This window comes from Dermacentor albipictus, chromosome 1 (genome assembly GCF_038994185.2).
Source record: "Dermacentor albipictus isolate Rhodes 1998 colony chromosome 1, USDA_Dalb.pri_finalv2, whole genome shotgun sequence".
Classification (NCBI taxonomy): Eukaryota; Metazoa; Arthropoda; class Arachnida; order Ixodida; family Ixodidae; genus Dermacentor; species Dermacentor albipictus.
Window position 1 is genome coordinate 172177538 of NC_091821.1, and position 20812 is coordinate 172198349.

Below are 20812 nucleotides of genomic sequence, written 5' to 3' on the forward strand. Positions count from 1 at the left end.
TTTCTGCCGCCAGCCACTCATACTCGCGGCGGAGCAGGTCCTTAAAAGGTGAAGATCCGGCCTTGTTTCATGACCATGTCGCACTTCACTGGCAGGGACCGATCACGCGTTTCAGTGACGTATGCCACATGCTTGGCCTGCAGCTCCGGAAAGCTTCCCGGCTTTGGCCCATGGGAAATTCTTCGCTTGCCATGACATGTGAAAGCTTTGCTTCACTGCAGTAGCCGCTCTCACACCACCCGTTCAGAAACATAGAACTTGCACTGCGCAGCGATTTGTTTCTTCGGCGTTAAGGACGGCGGCCCTCTTGAACGCTGCTGTGAACGGGGACCGTATGTTTAGTGGGCCTGGAGCACTTGTGACAACTGAGAAAGCGTGGAAGTAGCCCGTACCCGGCAGTCGAGTCGAATGCGTCAAACTAAGAGCCACAGGGGTGAATCTCTGCATGGCTGCCATTGGCTGTTTTCGAGCAGACGCTCTTTCGATGCTAGTGCCAAGGTCCCCTTCAGTTACGGCCCTGACAACAGGGCGATGCAGAAGCAAAATGGCGGCGCACACGTATGTTTATGTTGTCATGGCAACAGGAACAGCAGCTGCGCGGTGCCTCCTCTCCCAAACTTTTTTCTTTTTGTTTTTATTATGTTGACCCGCTCCGCACCCTTTCCCCCATGCCGCGCGCGCCGCTTATTTTTATTTTTACCTGCACGGGGCACATTGTTTTTTTTTTTAATCACGCGTGCCCTATGGCGCACCATGCGCCAGCTCGCATGCGATGTGCGCGCTAAGCCGCGCATTGGCATTGCTTGCGAGCTGGCGCAGGGTGCGCCGGGGGCTATGCGATGGCATGCACACAGTCTTACCCATACTTATACCAGCATGTGAAATGTAGATGAAATGTAGACTGAAATGTAGATGAGCTTCTGATATATGCACTCATATTGCACTCATATGCACTGATATTGCACAAAACTGGACGACGTGTATGACATAGTCATGACAACTATAGAAAAAGAAAACTCACTGGTAATGGCAAAAACAATGGCATGCAAGATACCTTAAAAATAGAACAAAATAACATTGTTTGATTGACAGCTATAGCAAAAAAAAAGAGCTTACTTTTAATCTAAACCTGCACAAAAGTGTATGAAATGCAGGACATGTTCATTACTACTGAACAAAATGAAAAAGACATGGCAGAACAAAAATAACATTGTACTAAAAACTGAAATACACATTATCACATTATTTTGCACTTGGCCACAACTTGAGTAACGGTGGTAAGGGGGAACAGAAGGTAAGTCGGCTTTTGCAGCAGCACATAGAAAACATTCGCAGAAAGGCCTATTCCTCAGTCAAAGACTAGGTAAAATAAGCCAACAGCACGACTTTTCTTTCGCCCCGAATGCAATGCTTAGCAGTAAAATTACGTCACTTAAGGCACCAAGTCGTACTTACTGGGCACTCCTTTGTATAATAAACACGAACTGTATAAATCTGCATGTGGGACAGTTGCAATGCTCATGCTTTGCAGAAGAAAAAAAGAAGCGTACCATGCCTACGCATGAAGGTTTTGCGCTCGGTTTTCCCATTGGTGATTACTGAGATAGTACACAAACACGAACAGTAAGTTAGTACGTTTGTAGAACGTGACACACAGAAAAAGCACTGAGGTCAGAATGGAAAGCTGGGCAAGTTACTGAAGTTGCAGAATGAGACTTGGCACGGAAAAACACAAGTCATAGACCAGGTGACAATGAGGAGAAACATCTATTGGTCAGCTTTCTCTACCGGCAAGAGGGAAGTCTAGCACAATCAAGGTGCAACGACGTCCGGAGGCTCGTGGAGCACACACATGGACAGGGCTGTGTTTGTGTACATGTGCCTTCTGATGTCCTTGGGTCTGCGCGCTCACCTGTTGTCTTTAGGCACCCGGAACAACCTTGCAGGGCTTGTTTTTGAGGTATTCGTGCACCACTGCACGATGTACGAGCGGTACAAGTCGTGAAAAGGGTGAAACATCGCGGAGCACAAGCACACAGCCACCGAGGACCGCAAAACTGACGAAACTACCCACGCCGGTCAACGCACAGCAGCGCACGCTTCCCGATAACAGCAGATAACGAAACGTGAAACGTCATGCAGCGGGCTAAGCTGGCGCCGGGCCGGCGGGGCCGCGCAGCACGTGCACGGAGACGGTTGAAGGTGAGGGGAGTTGCAAGGGAGTTATAAGGGAGGTATAGGGGAGAGGAGTTGGGGTGGGGAGGGCTCGGCCATCTGGATCGGCGCATGTGCGCACGACGATCTATGAGGCCATGCAAAGGAAATGGATTTTCGGCGGCGTCCTCCTCGTAGATGGCGCCAATTACCCTTGCCACCGAAGCCGGGGAGTTTCCCACCGTGGTAAGAGCTACAGGGAAAGAGAAACACGTGAGCAGTGTCTACTCTTCCATGAACTATCGATACTCCCTGCAAGCATTGCTGTTCTGGGAGTGCCGCCACAAATGGAACAGCGGCACTTCCATCAACTATCGACACCCCCCCAATAAGTGTTGTGTGCGCTGTAAAACTAGAGTGTACTAGATTGGGAGAGTGGGTCCAACGAGAGCTCTGCGCTGAGAATTTTTTATTGAAAATCCAGATGGCGCCACCGTCGCCTTCTTCTGGACGCTCACCCCCCACCGCGGTGGGTACCGCATTGTGGGTACCGCATTAGACCGAAGCGCAGGCTTTCCACATTGTGTAGATGCTTCCTGGCCTTCGATGATGTGCACATAATGCCTCAGTATCTATTTTGCATCAAAGTGCAGCTCACAAATGGAGTCGATGACTTCCAAAGGGCCGATCGGTGCGGTGAAGATTGAGCTCCCGCACGCATCGCCTTTCATCTTTAGGGACTCCGAAGAGCGAGAGCTTGGCCTGACCTTTCAACCTACTGTATACGGTTTTGGAACCCACTACACAACAGTAGTTTTTTTGCCGAGGTGTGCTCATCCTCTCATTCTTCGAACACGCTGCCAAGTCGCCGAGTTACGAGACAAACTATAGACATATGGGGGCCGTCTGTGCACGTAAGCATCGTGCAGACGGCATCGTTTGACGGGAGCGAGGAACCTCAATTCTTGGAAAAGCAGTAATTTTATTGTATTCTTCTTTTTTTTCGCACGAAACAAACACAAGAACAATGGTGTGTCGAGCAGACGACGGTGCGATGAGCAGACGACAGCTCGGCCCCGCCGTAACAACCGTCGGTAGGCGTGGTTCTGCCGGGCTGCTGAGGCACCGGATTGGCCGGAACGTCAGAAGAAGGAGGAGTTTTAAGAAGAAGGCGACTGCAGCGCCGCCGCAAATTTCAACGTTTTTGCTTCACTCTCGCCGCTTGCCGTAACCTCCATTAGACCCACTCTAGTACACTCCAGTAAAACTATACAAAATGTTGAAAAACCCATCTGAAAAGCGAAAAAACGCATGGGATAGCGAAAACTATGGGTAGGGCCATAGAGCAAACATAAAATTGTAACTACGCTCCCCTGATATCTCGTTGGTCTCGCTTTCTTGGCAGTGCCATGTTTTGGGTTTGATTGTAAGTCGACCTCCCCACTTCAGATTTTCAAATTAAAAAAAAAAATGGGTCGACTTTTAATCGTGTAAATACGGTTTTTAATTACAGTGGTTATTGTGATTGCACGCCTGTTGAATTAACTAACATTTAAAAGGGCCCCTTCATCCTGCCCAGTTTAGTTATTCTGCACCTTCCAGACTGAGTTTTTCCACAAGAATATATTTTTTAAGGATAAGTATAGCAAAGATACAAGCAAATCAAAGGTTAAGTATTGCCATAACGAGGCAAGCTAATTTTCAGTTTGAGTAGAATTCATTCCCACTGCCTTGACCAGCATTCATAAGCAGCCTTTTTCTCCTCTGGGTCTTCCCTGCCAGCAGGGGGCAAGCTCTTTCACCATGGGAATGAGGTCCACTATGGAAGGCAGGAATTGGGGGCAGCATGCAACTTCTGACACACAATATGCTCTACCACGGCAGAAGAGTGCACTTTCTTGTCGGTGCTTTTTCAAACACAAGACTATCACAGTGGTGACGAGTGACACTGCACTGCAAGTGCATGTAGGAAGTGGGTATGCACATTCCTCAATAGGAGAAGCTAGGGCAGCATACACTCAAAATGTTTACACCCTTTGAGTCATATCTAGCCACACAACAATAAACGTAATCGGTCTTGTCAGCATTTCCTTTCTTTAATGCTGCGAGCCCGGTACTTCCCAGTAACGAACGGCATGCACATTATCAGCATGACATAGCATTGCTGACGGGAAAGAAGCGGGCGCGGCGTTTTCAAGAAAGGAAACGCAAGCAAGGCAGATGACGATTATTGTTGTGTGGCAGATGTACACCCCAAAGGGTTGCTTCTGCTCAGCACAACGATGTTACGCGGTGAAGTGTATGCGAAGTATTGTGGTGAAGCTTAACCCTTTGAGGGTCGATTTTTTTTGCCATATGCGACCGCCCAGGGTCGATTTTTTTTATTGCAGATTCCGATTCTTCTTAGAGACTTATTTTGCAAAAAAATTACTGTAATTTTTCTATGGTGACCGTAAAGTGAGGAAACAATATTTTGTGTTGGTATATATGCACTCTTCATTCATGAATAACAACAATAAAGAAGGAAATAAACTTATCAGAATTAAAAATTTGATGCATTTTTATGCACATAGTTCAAGGCTTTGAAAATCCGCACACGAGAATATTACGCAAGCCTCAAATGTTCCTGCTCTTGCACTAATACGTACGTCCATAGCGTAATCGAAGTGCGTAGGTGCGCGCACTCAGGAAAACTGTTTAGTTGTGTGCCCATCAAAAAAAGAGCAACAAATGTGACAAACTTCCGCTAATCTTTATGTTATTGCCAACCAGATAGGGCAATTAGTTTTCACGAGTCTTAAAAAAAAGAAAAGAAATGGGCAAGCATGCCCGGCGGCATCCTTCCTATGCCCACCCTGTGAGCACTAAACGAGCGAGAAACAAGCGGTCGCCCTTTGAGTGATTAGGAACGAGATAGCCATCAGTTTCGCAAGTGAAAAAAGCCGAAACCGCCTGCGAAACAAAATTCAAACGCCCGCCCGCCCGCGCGCATGCCAATGCGCGAGTGGTAGTATATAGACGCGCGGAAGCAAACTAGCGCTAAAACAAACCATGCAACGAAAACCGAGAGAGGGAGGCGCGCAAAAAAATATTTCCTGTATCCCCACATAGTGGCAGCAAATGACAGAAAAGAAAAAGTTAGGAAATTGGTGGCCTTTTTAAACGTACAGACGGTGCTGTAAGTATACGGCATCGGCCATTTTCAGACTTGTTCGCGGCACCGTATATTTATGTCATTGACCGTCAAAGGGTTAAAGGGCCCCTCAACAGGCCCCATAGCAAATTTTGGCAATACGCTGGAAGTTGTTACATGTCCTCTAAGGAGCGTTCTGCCGCAAAAATTTTTCAAATCTGCTTATTAATAGCCAAGATATAAATATTTCAGTGCCACGAACCCATGATTTCAGCAGGTGGGCTCCGCTGCCAAGCAAGACACTCTCGCCACTCGCCCAGTCTAGCCTACGCAAGCGAAATTCCTTCCCTGCATTCTCCCACAGTGGACTTAGAGGATCATATCACGCATACATCACAGGCCCCGCCTTCATTTTTTTTTCTCCTTACTTTTTTCGGTGCGACGCACTTCCGCCGATGACATCACGCGCGAGCTGTTGTCGCGTTCGCGCAATGCACGTTTTGTGCGCTGTGCGTAAGGAAACATAAGTAGCAGTATAATTCAGTGCTACACGAATAATGAGGCAGTACAAGCGGATCGTAGAGCATGATCACTCGCTGGAACACGGTAGAAAATGCCATAGATTCGGTACTTGCGCAGGTGACTGCACGACCATGGGAATAAGCAGACGAAGCGGAAGTACATCTCTCTTGCTTCGGTGCGAAGTAAAACAAAAATCACGCAGACATTCCGTTTGTGTGTTTTATTATTTCTCTAAACTTCAATTCATCAATTTAAGCGACAGATCACACAGATAACAGATGTTGTCTTGAATAATTCTCGAAGTCGCATGTCACCACGAGCGACGTCACACTGCGGACACGACTAAGTCATCCAACGGCTTGGAGCGTGGTGGCTGCGAGGAGAAGGAAAAACAGCATTCCATTTGAAATTTCAGATCTTTCCGCAGCGCATAGCGATGTAATACTTTGCAGACACGATCATTATCGCGCAATGTATGCTCTGCGCTCGTCAGCTGAAAATGGCCAGACCTGGTGAGGGGCCCTTTAACAAGCGTGGGAAGGGGCAATTGTTACGGGATGTAGTAGTATTCCATAATTATACAAGCGTGCACCTGCCGTCTCCTGTCACAGTATGAGCACCGATATGCCTCATAAGCATACTGGCAGGGCTTCAGAGCTTTATCGGACGTGCCTGTGTGGATTTGAATCCTTAAGGGCAGTAAAAGAGATGCATTCATTTTTTCGGGCTGCGCGATTTGATTTTTCGGACATTTTTGTGGCCCCTAGGGAGTACGAAAAATCGAACGCTGACTGTACAACTCACCAAGAGAATGCTTTAAATGGTCCGTCGGTTGAACGTACGGTGGAACGAGAACAAGAACAGAAATGACCGTTGCATTGAGGAATGATCAGGAAAGGAACTGTACCGCCTCTTCTTTGAAGGAGCTTGAACTCAAAAAGCAAAGTGTTGGCTGATGCAAAAAATGCAGGTGACCCCTCATCCAAACCAAACTAAACTCTTGAAAGCAGTGAAACACAAAACAGAGGCATTTTGTGTGGTCTTAAGAAGCGCATGTGAGGACAGTTGAGGTTGGCTTTCCAACTGCTGAGAAAATCGCACTTGTGACAAAGGTCGGGCCTGATACCAATGATCTTGCTATCACTTGATAGAAATAGCTCATTTTCAGAAATATTTGCTTCTGTATGCACTCTTTTTATTCGTATTTGAATATGTTCAAGTCAGTTTACAATAGGCTTTATTATTTTCCTTTTTCACAAATATTTTACTTGCTGTGCATTTAACTATCCCTTACCTTCAGTTTTCTATTTTGAATAAAATAAGCACTACTCCTTACTATTCAAACTGGATTAAGTTTTTTTTTTTTTAAACGCTTACTTGTGAGTGACAGCATCGGGCGATGTTTCAGCCTGTCTTGACATAAAATAAAGGTCTGTGTCGCTCAGGGAAAACCTGGAAAACTCAGGGAACTTGAAAATGTCAACTTGGTAGACACCCTGTTTTTGTGGTGCTTGGCTCCTTTAACCAAGTAGCACTTTTTGGTCTGTCACATGCAGAATGCGTCGCAGTGTTGACGTGACGAGGACATCAGCTGTTTTGCAAAAAAGATTGCACGAGTTTTAGTTCAAAATGTATCCTTTTTTTATATAATTTACTGTTACAATATTTTGCGCAGAGCATGACCATATGCACTACACACCAGGATTTCTTGTTTGCTATGTCCAGACCTGGTGAATTGCCCTCTAACTCTTACGATTTTAAAAGGGCCCAGACCTCTATTTTTTGAAGTCAATAAATGCACTTGAATTTAAATTATGCTATTTCAGAAATACTTTGCCACAAGAAGTTTTTCAATGCGTTCAGCAGAAGTGGAGTTATTGGCAATCAAACATATTCGTGATGCGTCCGTTTCTCTTTCATTGACTTGCACTGGAAAGGCTACGGTGGAGTGTGGTGTCCCCACAATGCTCTGTCTACTGAATTTCACCGTGGCGCGCAGTTCAAATTTGGTTTTGGATGCTCACATAGATGCCACTATTTCCAATTTTGGTGCCTACAATGCGCCAAACTTAGCCAAATGTGGTTGTCCGCAGTGAGCCGCAGTGCACTAGCCAGTAGACTCAACACGGCACTTCGTGGTGGCTGCGGTATCTAAGTTACGTAGCAGACCGCACATACATGTAGCCGCAGCATTTGGTTTGTGCACGACAGGGCTAGAGTGTGCGCTCACGTTCAGATGTTGCTGTCTGGCTGTGCTATGTAGTCTGGAACGGCTTTGTCTTTCACCAGGTTTACTGATGGATAGTAGCCACATCCAATTTGCTTATTTTGAAGTGCTCATTACGAAATGAAGTCTGCCAAGGCATGTAACCAGGAGTGGCCAAGAGTGAGCGTGTGCTGGCAAACATGCATATTAAAAGGGCCCCTCACAAGGTCTGGCCATTTTTAGCTGACAAGCTCAGTGCATACAATACGCGCTAACGATCATGTCTGCTAAGTACTACACCACTCCACGGAAATAGCTTAAATTTCAAACTAAATGCTGTTTGCCCTTCTACTCGTGGGTGCCACACTCCCAGCCGGAGAGGTGACGTACATGCGCAGATGTGCCTACCTACATGTATATGCTGTGACATCGCTCGCAGTGACACGTGACTTCAAGAATTATTCAAGGCAACAGCGTTATTTGTGTAATCTGTCTCTTCAATGGGGAGGGAACCAGCGCTGGATAGGCGGCGCGTCGAAAAGAGTGCGTTGCACGCCGCCCTGGCGACGAAACGCAGCATATTCCAGCCGCACAACCAGACGACACACACACATACGCAGCCGTATTATAGTTCGTATGTTTCCGTTTTCGCGCCGCTTCAAGTGGACAGTTTTTGTAAAGAAGCTAGCGCCATCAAGTGAAGAAATGACGAAAGAAGCTTTTTAAGCTTTATATATTTTTCACAGTGCGTCGCGGCGAGCACGTGTGTTTCTTTAACGGTTGCGTCGTGTATCGATGCCATGCTTGCGTGGCTGCCTGCCTCGCAAATCTAGCAGTTATGGCTCCGGTCGTGCTGCGCTATGGTTTCGTAAGTATTAGTTGGCCTGGCCTGATATGAAGATATGAACGCGAGTTAATGACATCTTAGTTGAAATCAAGAAAAAGAAATGGGCATAGGCAGGACATGTAATGAGGAGGGAAGATAACCGATGGTCATTAAGGGTTACGGACTGGATTCCAAGGGAAGGGAAGCGTAGCAGGGGACGGCAGAAAGTTAGGTGGGCGGATGAGATTAAGAAATTTGCAGGGACGGCATGGCCACAATTAGTACATGACCGGGGTTGTTGGAGAAATATGGGAGAGGCCTTTGCCCTGCAGTGGGCGTAACCAGGCTGATGATGATGATGATGGTATGAAGATATTCCACATTTCTCTGGCTAGACATAAAAAATTCTGATGTTACTTCGCCACAGCAGTCAATGGAAAAGAAAGCTTTATTGCATCAGCTGACTCGCGCAAGCAAAGGTTTGAGTGCTCCGCTGCTTGATCTGTAACAATCCTGGCTACATTTAGCACTAATTACATAAATTTGCCGGATGCATCTCAGGGTCGAGTCCTCATCCGCGTGCGCATTTTTATAAACACACAGGTGGCTTAGTCGCGCGTGCGCCGGCATTATGCGCATACAACTCGTATTACAAGGCAGCTTCCCTCCCACATAATTCTTGGCAATGATTGGATAATTTTTACCTTTCGTATCGTTCACTTGGTGCGGTGGCGTTGGAATGGGCTTGGCGGTGGCATTGCGAAGGAAAAATGGTACATATGCCGGATGGTGCATGCTATTGCTCATTTTGTTTCCGACGAAATACCGACTGCAGATTCTGCTGTTTGGTACTGTCTGCCATGGCTGACCGTCTTCACTATCGAATAAACCAAAGATACACGCGAAATTTGATTTAGAAACCAGCCCGACACCGCTTGACAGGGCGACAAGACGGGAGCTTACTCCGCTCGCCTGACTGCATGGATCCAACGCCGCTTCCGTTCTTGTTCGTAGGGTTTAGATGTAAAGACGCAGAAGGATACATCCTCCCTCATCCCGACTTAGTTGTGGCACTTGTATAAGCAACAGTATCGTCGGCGCCCTTTTGTTTTCCTTCAACTTTAAGGGCACGCAACGCAATTTTCGTCCGCGGGGGAGGCTGCATTATGCACGTTCTGACCGCCAGGGCGGCGCTGCAGGCGTCGTGAAAACTCCAGCGCTGGTTCCCCATTGACGAATTAAAGTTAAGGATTAAAACACACAAACCTAATGTCAGCATATTTTTGTTTTACTTCGTACCGGCTTCTGTTCAAAAGAGAGCGTTTGAGAGAATGAGGACTTCGCACTCTGCTTGCGATGTCCACGCGCTGTGCGCGACTGCTAACTTTCACTGAGATGTTCATAGCAGCATATGCTATCCGCAGACTGTGTTTTTTCACCAAGCCTGAGGGGTGGCTGGCACAAGGAAAATAATTTAAATTGTACATAAAACTCTTTGTGCTGTGAAATTTGCAGATTTGTAAGGAAACAATGATGACTTCCATTCAGTGCAAAGTACCTTTCTTCTTTTCTTTGTCTCAATTTGGCTTAAGGCACAATGTCAAGAGGAAATTCTGGGGTTTGCCCCCCTTTTAGAGCCTCTTCTACCTTTGCTGTGCTGATGCAGTAAAGGGGCCAATTTTTCGTTTCTTTAGAGGCTTTGAAACTCTAATGCAGGTGAAGATTTTGCGACTGCTACGACTGCTGGGCCACAATGACCCTGAGGCAAGCGAAGCCATGAATGACATCTTGGCCCAGGTTGCTACTAACACTGAGACCAGCAAGAATGTGGGCAACGCGATCCTGTATGAGTCTGTTCTCTCTATAATGGACATCAAATCAGAGAGTGGACTCAGAGTATGTATTTCATGAGTCATTGTCTAAAGATAAGGTTAACTCATGGGGATACTGTTGTATCTTCAATATTTTTTTTTCTCTATCATTGTTCAACAAAGGGGAATAAATTCTGTAGTGCATTCAACAGCATTAGGTGCTGTTTTAAGGCCTTAGTTTGTTTTCAAACTATGTTAAAGGGCAACTCCGGTGATTTTTCGATGTCCACTGATCTTAATAAAATTTTGAATATATGTTCTCTTTTGCACTCTGAATATCTTTGCCCGACTATATGGACTCTGATTATCTGTGCCGCACTATATGGCTCCAAGTCATTTAGTTTTTCTGAAAATGAATTTTAAAGAGTGTTTGCATTCCCAACTCATGGCTTTCTACTGGCCACATTGTGTTTGTGACATCCGACCACACCGCCACTGCCGCTGAAGTTGTTGCTTAAATCGCCGCTGTCTAGTTTGTAAACTGTAAAAGCTCCCTGTGTCATCAAGAGACATCCTCAGCTTTGCTTCTTCGACGTTAGCGCCAAGTGTATTGCGTGTTTCCATTATGGTAATGTAGGATCTGGTGTCATCGACTTATTGTGCCGTCACACGAATCGGCTACCCGTTGCGGTTTCGGTATCTCGTTTATTGGTTATTTAAAATTATTGATGAATTTTCAATTAAATTGAATCGCCCTACTGGTGACAGGACTGTCAATGCCATTTGAATATCACAATATCCTAATGTGGTTAAAGAAACTCTGGAGTTGTCCTTTAAAGGATCATCTACATAGGATTTGTTTTATTTGATAGATGCTGTTGAAGGTGTGTCAGTATTTCGTCTTGACTCTTATCGAAAGCTTACTCTGACATGGCAGTTAGTAACCTTAAGTTCTTTGGCAAACAAAAGACCTTCTCAAATTCTCAATAAGAAAAGACCACAGATAATGTTAAATGTACGAGAAAGTTAAGGTCAGATTTTACTGATATTACATTTGGTCCAAAATGCTTTTCAGTCCCTACTTTGCGGACGCATTCTGGAGGCTCCGGAAATCTTACGCTTACTAGCATCAGTCTTTGTTCCCAAATATTAGTTGGGTGTGTATTTCGATAGATCAGTGAATAAAAGTTAATGAAAAATGCCACATCCAACTTTCGATAAAGTAAACAGTAAACTAAATTCACACACTAGGAAAGTTTGGCTTGGGCCTATTCGTTCATCATTAAAGAAAAAACAGTGTGCATGTGCCTGATGCGCACTGGTTCTCATTTTAACAAAGGGAATGGGCACACATTCACAAGTTTGTACCCAGCTTTCATGTGTATGTGTAATTTATACATTCAATGTAAGCAACTCATTTGGCATGGGTGAACAGGAGTTGCAGCTGTTTGATATATAACATAATTTCTGTTAATGAAGTGATTTATATACCGTATGAAAAAAAAATGTCACTTTTGTAGGCTGTAACATGTTAAGCATGTGAGTTGTTACTGTAAAAAATGGCATTTACTTTAGTAAAATCTAGTTGGCCCAAATAGTCCTTCGTGTACAAGTGGGAAGGGAAGTAGGGAACTTATGTACCTGTAATAGGGAGGTGCCAATGCCATTGAACCAATCCCCGTTTTGTTGCCAAAGCACTGACTTTTTATCCGCTGCCGGCTAATTTTCTTTTGAAGGTTTTGTGAAGCGTGTCCAGTGAAGCAGAAATTTAATTTTGTACCTACTGATGACAGAGGGATGATACAGAGAGTCATATAAATTCAACTTAAGATTTTTGTTTGAGCAGTGTTTATTTATTTATTTTTCTATTTGATTTGAACCTCAAGGGTCCCCAGATGGGACTTTACATGAGGGGTGGGCACATGAATGGTGGATAACAATAAGTGTTGCATAGAATTATGAAGAGCACATAGCTTCTTTGATGGCATTCTTGAAATCAGTGGGATCAGGAATAAAAGCTTGGCTGAAGGGAAGGTCATTCCAGTCATGAGCCATGTGCACAAAAAATGACTTTTGGAACGTAGTAGTGCGGGCTCGATGCAGGATGACGCTGTTAGGATGGCCTCTGCGTGGTGTTCGACGCACTGGTTGGATGATGTGGCTGTCTCAGGGTGAACAATGGAAAAACCTGTGATAAAAGCAGAGGCATGAAATACGGCAAGGGGAAGCGAGAGAAGGCAGTTGTAACAACCTTTATAGCAGATATACTAGAATATTGTGAGTAGTTTGAAAGAATGAAACATGTAACACGATTTTGAACTGATTCGAGAGCTGCAATAAGGTTAGACTGATGTGGATCAAAGAGTGCGGTAGCGTATTCAAGTTTAGGTTGCACAAGTGTTTTGTAACTTAGTAATTTTAAGGAAGAAGGTTTCGTGCGCAGGTTACAGCAAAGGTACTCAATTGTTCGATTAGATGAATTTATTATGTGGTTAATGTGGTAAGACTATGCTAAATAACTAGTGATGTAAACTCCAAGGTATTTAATGGAGCTAGTGAAAATAATGGTGGTATCCTTAATTTTATAAGTACGTAGAGTATAATTTCGGCGACGATGAAAAGAAATTAGTACAGTCTTTGCAGTATTCAAGGGCATTAGCCAAGTAGTGCATTGTTTCTGTTTGACATTAAGGTAATTTTGGAGGACAGAAGAATCGTCGGTGTTAGCTATAGGGCGGTAGATTGCGCAGTCATCAGCGAAAAGGCAGATAGTAGATGTTACTTTGGGAGGCAGGTCATTAATGTATATTAAAAAGAGCAAAGGGCCAAGAACTGTTCCTTGGGGTACTCTTGAAAGAACATGTGAGTAAGAAGATGAGAAGCTATTAATGGAAACAAATTGCATGCAGTCAGTTAAAAAAGTTTCGAATCCAGTTAAGGACATGTGGATGAAGGTTTAAAAGAGACAGTTTGAGTGAAAGGCGGGAATGGGATACTTTGTCAAATGCTTTCTCGTAGTCAAGGAACAGTGCATCGGTTGGGATATTGCGGTCAAGATTGTAATGAGTGTCATGCAGGAACAAAGCTAATTGAGTTTCACATGAGTGGCTTTTCTGGAATCCATGCTGGTTTGGATAAAAGTAGTTGGCGGATGTTAGAAATGTTGCAGCATTAGAGTAAATGACATGTTCCATGGTCTTAGGGCATACGCTAGTTTGCGAAATAGGTCGGTCATTACTTGGGGATGATCGGTCACCTTTCTTGAAAACTGGGATGACCTTCCCAATTCGCCAGACATGTGGAACGGAACCTGTTGAATCTGTAATGGAGGCTGTAAAGGGTTAAAAGCCTATTTAATACTTGGTATGCTGTGTGGCATGCTATCTCCAGCATTTTAGACATTTTTCAGCTCTTCCTTTTAACTCTGTAGTGCCTGTGTAATTAAACCAGTTGTTGCTGACATGCCAGAGTCAAATTAATGCAAGTTGACCATATTTTTCATGTTGGTTTTGCTCTGGCTGCTGTTATTTTCTGCACATCTTGATGTATTGGTGTCCCAGGTTTTTCTTTTTTCTTTTTCTGACACGATTACTTTCTGTTGACAGGTTTTAGGGGTAAACATTCTGGGCAGGTTTCTCCTCAACACGGACAAGAACATTCGCTATGTGGCTCTCAACACACTTCTCCGGACAGTGCATGCTGACTACACAGCGGTTCAGAGGCACCGCAATACCATCCTAGACTGCCTCAAGGATCCTGATGTTTCAATTCGCAGGTGGGGCTACTACTCTCTCCTCTGGAAAGGACTCATATGCTTGAAGCTCTTGGTAACCATCACTGAAAATTTCACTATCAAGACCTTGAAAGCCTTAGAGCATTTAGTATTCCTGTGAAGTTGATCTCTGTGCTTTTTTTTTGTGAAACACTTGGAGCTGTGATGTCATATCGATTAAAAAAAGGAAAATGTGAGCGGCGAAAGACCATGGCTAATCATGGGGCGACATCCAGAATGCTGCTGCGCCATGACTGACTGGAATCCAGCTTTCCTCTTTTTAAAGAGAGACAGAAGAGAAGCACAAGGTCAGTTTAGGCAGGTACAGAATGTTGTGCAATACAGTACATTCAAACATTCTTATAAGAAAATTACTTCCCGCATAAATGTACCGACATTGTATCCAATATTTGTAAGCATATCTTCGATACATGCTGGTATTGGTGAGTACGATTTTAGATTTACTTTCTTATTATCCTATAATTTGTTATATCTGTGTTTATTATATCGAAGTTCAACTGCATTAATATTCTATTGCCAAATTATTGACTACCCTCAAGTAGATGCTTTCAAACTCCATAATGTTGCAAACTATACAGGAATCTGTTTTTACAGCCTTTCTGGCCTTTTGATCTACTGCTCATACTGAGACACTACTTTGTTATCCCAGGTGTTTCTGTTTTCTGTTTAGTGCCCCTTTAAAGGTGGGCTTCTCCCATATGCAGTATAGCTGAGTCTCGTAAGGGCATTTTGAGCAGGCAAACAATGTGCAGTGTGCGGCGAAACTGACTTTCGGGAACCGGCATCTAGCAGCGTTTTGACACTTGCCATGCTTCTGTCTTTTAAAACCATTGGTTAGATTGAGAAAGGCGGAGTTGGCGCTTTTGGTGACAGTGGCGAATTCTTTCAATGGAAAACATGGCACTAAACAGCATAAAGCTTGGTAGTGAATGTCAAAGTAGCTAGGCCTAGTGTTATTACTGTGGCTACGGCTGCTAGCCAGTCGGCATGTGAGAGCGCTACTTTATGCTCTGAGATAATCAAAATGGGGGTGATGGTGGCTACGATATTAAAAAAAAAAAAAGCGAGAAGTCTTGAAAATTTGACAGCAGAGAGTTTCAACATCCGAAATTTCGGATCTCTTTATATATTAGCTCTGTGGGGTATGCGACGGTGCCGTCTGAAAAATTGGGCCTCCAAAAAATGGGTTGTTGACTGTATTTGAGGATGTAATAGTGACTTCATGAATAGCAAGAATATTTCTGACAAGAATTAAAATATTTATTCCAAAATTTCTGCATTATTTCTTTTACACTTGTTTTCTAGGACTGTTGAATGAAACCATCGTCAGTCTCAATTATTGACTGGATTTGGCTTTGATAGCGGCTGCATATTTGGATCAGATGCTGTATGTTGGTGTGGGGCAGTGGTTCCACAGTAGCAACCTTTAGTGAGTTCTTAACATTGTGTGGCTGTTTCTTGCAGTCTCTCTCTGTGACATTACCCGTCCTAGCAGCATAGCAGGTTTATATTGGAAACTAGGATGCGATATTGACATGGCCGCAGAAGTTACCTTATTTACTCGCATAATGATCGCTATCGCGTAATGATCACACCCATGAATTTTGTCATCAAAATTTAATTTTTTTCTTTCCCTTGTAATGATCGCACCCCAAACTTGTTGCAGCAATATGTTGTGTGCCAAATCTAGCTAATGATGATCGCGCTTACCATCTGTTGAATGCTGTCAAATGCTAAGCGAACGACTCTTGAAGACATACCAAGCGATCTGCACGCACCAAACATTCTTAAGCACATAGCCCATTTCATTCCCGTCATCACTTCCCGCACTTCCATGAAAAAAAAAAAAAAAAAGCTACAACCAAACTTGTCTTGGCTTTGTTACTTGTAGGCTTCATAATGGTTTTGGCCATCAACAACAAAAAAGGCACCTTTCGATTCTTCTCATCTGCACTCGTGGGCACGTAACAAATTGCGAGTGGCAACTATAGTGGCCACGTTTACACTGATACGTTAGAAGTGTACCGTATTCATACGCCGACGCTTGTAACACAGCTAAGATATTCGCCCACCCTTAGCGGTGAATAATAGTGAACACAAATGCCCTAGTTTCTGCAGCATGCCCGCCATGTGTTTCTATGTCACTGGCAGCTCCGCGCCCCATCTCTGTTTCTGTCCCCTCTAAACGGACATGACTACGTTATTGTTGCAAACTTGCCGATATTAACAATATTATTAATTACTGATACGAAGGAACTGTTTCAATGCACGTAATGTATTCTCAAGAAGAACAACGATCCCATTCGGCGCGTTTGGCTTGCTCCGCTGGTCGCCATATTTGTTCTGGTGTCCCGCACTACTGTTACAGCTACAGCCGTCTGCTTGTTGACCTGTTGTCATCCTGCAGCAAATGCGGGCTGAAAAAAATATGTATATTTTTGCGGGAAATTTAACTTGCGTAATGATCGCACCCCTGAATTTGCGCAATTTGTGCAATTTGCACAATTTGCGCAATTTGCGCAACTCAGGTGCAATTTTCTCGTGAACTAAGTCTTTCCTTGGCAAGAAACAAGCGCTGTGAGGTGTCTAGAATGGTACTTAAACATTCCGCATCAACTTACTATTTCCCTTTAGTGTCCCTTTATATTGTGGCGTAAATTTTTTACTGTAGCTGTACCCTAGGCATCTACAAAATTTGTCCAAACCATTTCAGGGACCCTTTAAAATGTGCCACATACATCTCGAGGCACTTTGGATTGGATCTTTACTACGAATGTGAATAATATGTGCGAGTCCTGAGCATTTGTGTTTGGTTCCAGTAAGTTGTCATGTAGTTGGTTCACTTTTATTGTTTCTAAAAATGTTTTAGACTAGTCATATCTTTAGTGGCTGGATGGGTGCTTTCGAACCATGCAGGATATTAAATATATCATGTTCTCGTACCTCATGTTCTTGTATAGAGTTCATGCTTGGATTTCACATTCTGACTTGACAAGACTTGCTGAAGAATTGAAAATTCTTCAACTGTTCTGCTGTAGTACACATTTGTAGATGCTGAAGTTGCAAGGAATAGGTGAAACTAAATTTTCAGTGGACAGAATGAATTGGTGTCTGAAGGAGATATTCTATTTAATTTTGCTTGCAGGCTGACTTGCAAATGGCCCTTGACTTGAGGGTCTTTCATGGTTCCACATAGCGTAAAAGAATGTCGCTTTCTGAGTGATTTTAGACAGAGTGCGTGAGTAATGATCTGTGACAGTTCATGAGCCAAAAATATAATAAGGCACTCCCCAGGTCTCCTCAATGACACAAAAGTGGAGATGGTATTTCTTAAGCAACTACTTGCTGGTGGACTTGCCAAAGAGTATAATAGAAACACAATGTCTATTTCATTAAAAGGAGGTGTTGACCTATACTTTGTTAGGTGAAAGAGTTTCAGATCAGGGCTCATTTGTGAATTTAGAAGCAAGCAAGATGAGACTTTTGTTTTGTAAACAAAAATTCCAGTGAGAGAGTTTGCTTTTAACGCAGACTACTTGAAGTTTATATTTTTGCATTTTTTTTATGCAGACGTGCACTAGAGCTATGTTTTGCGCTTATCAACACGCAAAATATTCGAGCCATGACGAAAGAGTTGCTGGTGTTTTTGGAGAAGGCTGACCCCGAGTTCAAAGCCCTCTGTTCCTCAAACCTTTTCATTGCTGCTGAAATGTAAGTTCTGATGTTCATGTTTTTTATGATCATTTGTCTTTCAGGCAAATGCCTTCATTATTTGTTTATTTCAAGTGTTTGTTTGATAACAACTGCTCTGGCAGGCGAATGTGCTTTCATGTGTTTTGAAAGGATGACAATCTGCAAGAACAGCTACTAAGGTTGTGGGAATATGTCATATAAGAAATAAAAAAAAGCACCATAGCTTGCTATCAAACTTGGAGCTTTCTGTTCCAAAAATTTGTGCTTCAGCTAACTTCAGCTAACAGCACTATGAGTACGTTGATGAAGTGTGGGTGCTAAGCAGAGCATTATCTCACAGTTGCAGTGCATACTTTAGTGCACAACACAGCAGTATACTAGCATGAAGGTAAAAGGTAAAGTATAGCCGTGGCAAGAAATAAATACTGGAAAGAGGAAAAAGCAAAGGCTGGAGCTTTGTAATGCAGGTTGTTCATGTGATGCTGCAAATGCTTTCAGCAACAGGTAGTGCACAAAACGCTGTGAACCTTGCTGCACATAATACAGTAGACTTGCTTCCACTAATTCAGTGCTAGTTAGATTTTTCAAATTAATTTTATTTTGATGAGAAAACTCGGCTGGCACTCGCATTTCTATGGGCCAATACTGTTATTTTGATTATGAAATAGGCTCTCATTGGATATTTCAAACTTTACTGGTCAGCACCCATTCCTAGCCTCAAAAGTGAACCCAATGATTGCAGCATCTGCCTTGGTGGCAATAGGGAACAGGCTTAAGATAAACAATCTCCCACCAAAAACGTCAATCCTTGGCCTGCCCTTGGCAGAGTTTCATGCAAAAACATTGGCTCACAGTTCATACTTACTGTATTTAGCCAATTCCGGTGTTTCCTTTTCCCAAGCGAATCGGTTTGAAATTGCCCTTATGTTACAATTGGATATGAAACAAAATTTTGTTTGCTGTACTGGCTACAGCCTACATGTCAGAGCAAGCGTCATTGCTTCCATCATTACAACATGGGGACAGAACAAGTTTTCATGTAGGTTTGCAACGATGACACCATGCATCGATTTCATCAAAAAAAACTAATTGACATTATTTTGTCTGCTTAGCTAGCGGCAATGGAGCCGCATCATATGTTTTCAGCCTGTTGGAATCGTGTGTCGTATGGCGATCTGGCCAAGTCTATGCATGGGGGATATGTCATGGTCTATAGCAGGGGCCCTGTACAACGACTCAGGCTTTGTGAAAATAAATAAAAAATAAGTAAAATAAAATAAAACTTGTTCTTTTCAACAGAAGCCTGCTCCTCGCTATTTTCTGGACGCTTTATCTCGTAATATAGCAGATTCCCACATGCTGCTGCTATTGGCTAGATAATAGATGACATCACTCAATAAGAGTGCTTGGATTAGTTTTCTTTTTCCTACTTTTACTGTGTATACTTATTGATGCAGTTAGTGATAGTGGTGACGTCGAACTTTAGGAATAAATAAACTTTGATTCTGTAAAGGTAAACTGCGCTTAATTGCTATGGGTTGTCGGATTTAGCATACAGTCGAAACTCGCAATAATGAAATCATGGGAAAAGCAAAAAAGTTTGCCTTCGCGGGACTTTTGTTAGCGCAAAAATGAGGCAGAAAAGACAGGGAATTGCCTTGCAAAAACAATTGATTGCCAAAAGTCGGTAAGCTTACTCTGTCGAACTCTGAGTTCACACTGTAATAAGTGGTCCGTTGCCTCGCCGTTGTCGTGCTCACTGAAAAACGAACAAATTGTTTTGAAGGTGTTCCACACATCCTGCGGGTTCGTTGTCTTCTTTTGATTTGGTTTTTAGTGGTCATTGGCGTTGTCAGCTTCACACACGTGACTTATCATGGCCTCATTGGTCATCTCTTCGTGCATGACAGTGTCTTCAACTGCGCAAATTAACTCATCGACATTGAGGCCATCTGGAACTCCGCTTGCCATTGCACAAAGTTCAGCCCATGCGTCGGTCAGCAATAGCGGCACTGCGCCTTCGGCACTGTCATTGAGTGCGCCGTTGGGTAAATCTTTCTTTGGTGCGGCTGGATTAGCGCATGATGCCTGCTGATTGGCAGTGAAGCCAGTGAGTTTAAAACAAGTTGATATTGTGGCTGTACACATTGAAACCCATGCGGCAACCACTATCTCAAGTGCCATGAGCATGCCCATGTCGGTGGGACACTTGAGCTGGAGATTCAGCAGCAGACGCGGAACGAGCGTCTCTCTGTAGGTGCACTTGACGCTGCGAATGACACCTTGATCGATTGGCCTAAGCATGGATGTGCAGCTAGGTGGGATTAAAATCAAGTGCACGTTTCCGAGCTCCACATCATCAACACGATGGGTGCTGCAATTATCAAAAAAAAAAAAAAGGCAGACTGCATGCCTGCCTTCTGCATGTTGGCATCGAAAGCCTCTAGCTAGCCACCAAATATGACCCAGGTCATCCACAAATTTCAGGTTCACGGTGTATTCTATGGGCAGCCAACAATTTCCCTTGAAGTAGCTGGGCTTCTCTGCTGATTACAAGCAGTGGCTGTTTGTCTGTGCCGTCCATGTTAGTGCACAACAAATTTGTTACATGTCGCTTGCCATGTTTTTTTTTTCTCCCATGGCATTTCTGGCCTTTTAAGTCCAGGGTCTTTGA

General features: G+C 43.8%; 1 protein-coding gene across 5 annotated transcripts in view; it reads left to right on the forward strand.

The window, feature by feature from the left end:
* The window catches only part of AP-1gamma (adaptor protein complex 1, gamma subunit), a 233201-nt gene that overhangs the window by 115239 nt on the left and 97150 nt on the right, over window positions 1-20812 (forward strand). For all 5 annotated transcript variants that reach the window (XM_065436802.1, XM_065436803.1, XM_065436806.1 and 2 more), the window contains exons 7-9: window positions 10558-10737; window positions 14258-14427; window positions 18016-18156. In XM_065436802.1, coding sequence (XP_065292874.1) covers window positions 10558-10737; window positions 14258-14427; window positions 18016-18156 — 491 coding nt within the window. The remainder of the gene's footprint in view (window positions 1-10557; window positions 10738-14257; window positions 14428-18015; window positions 18157-20812) is intronic.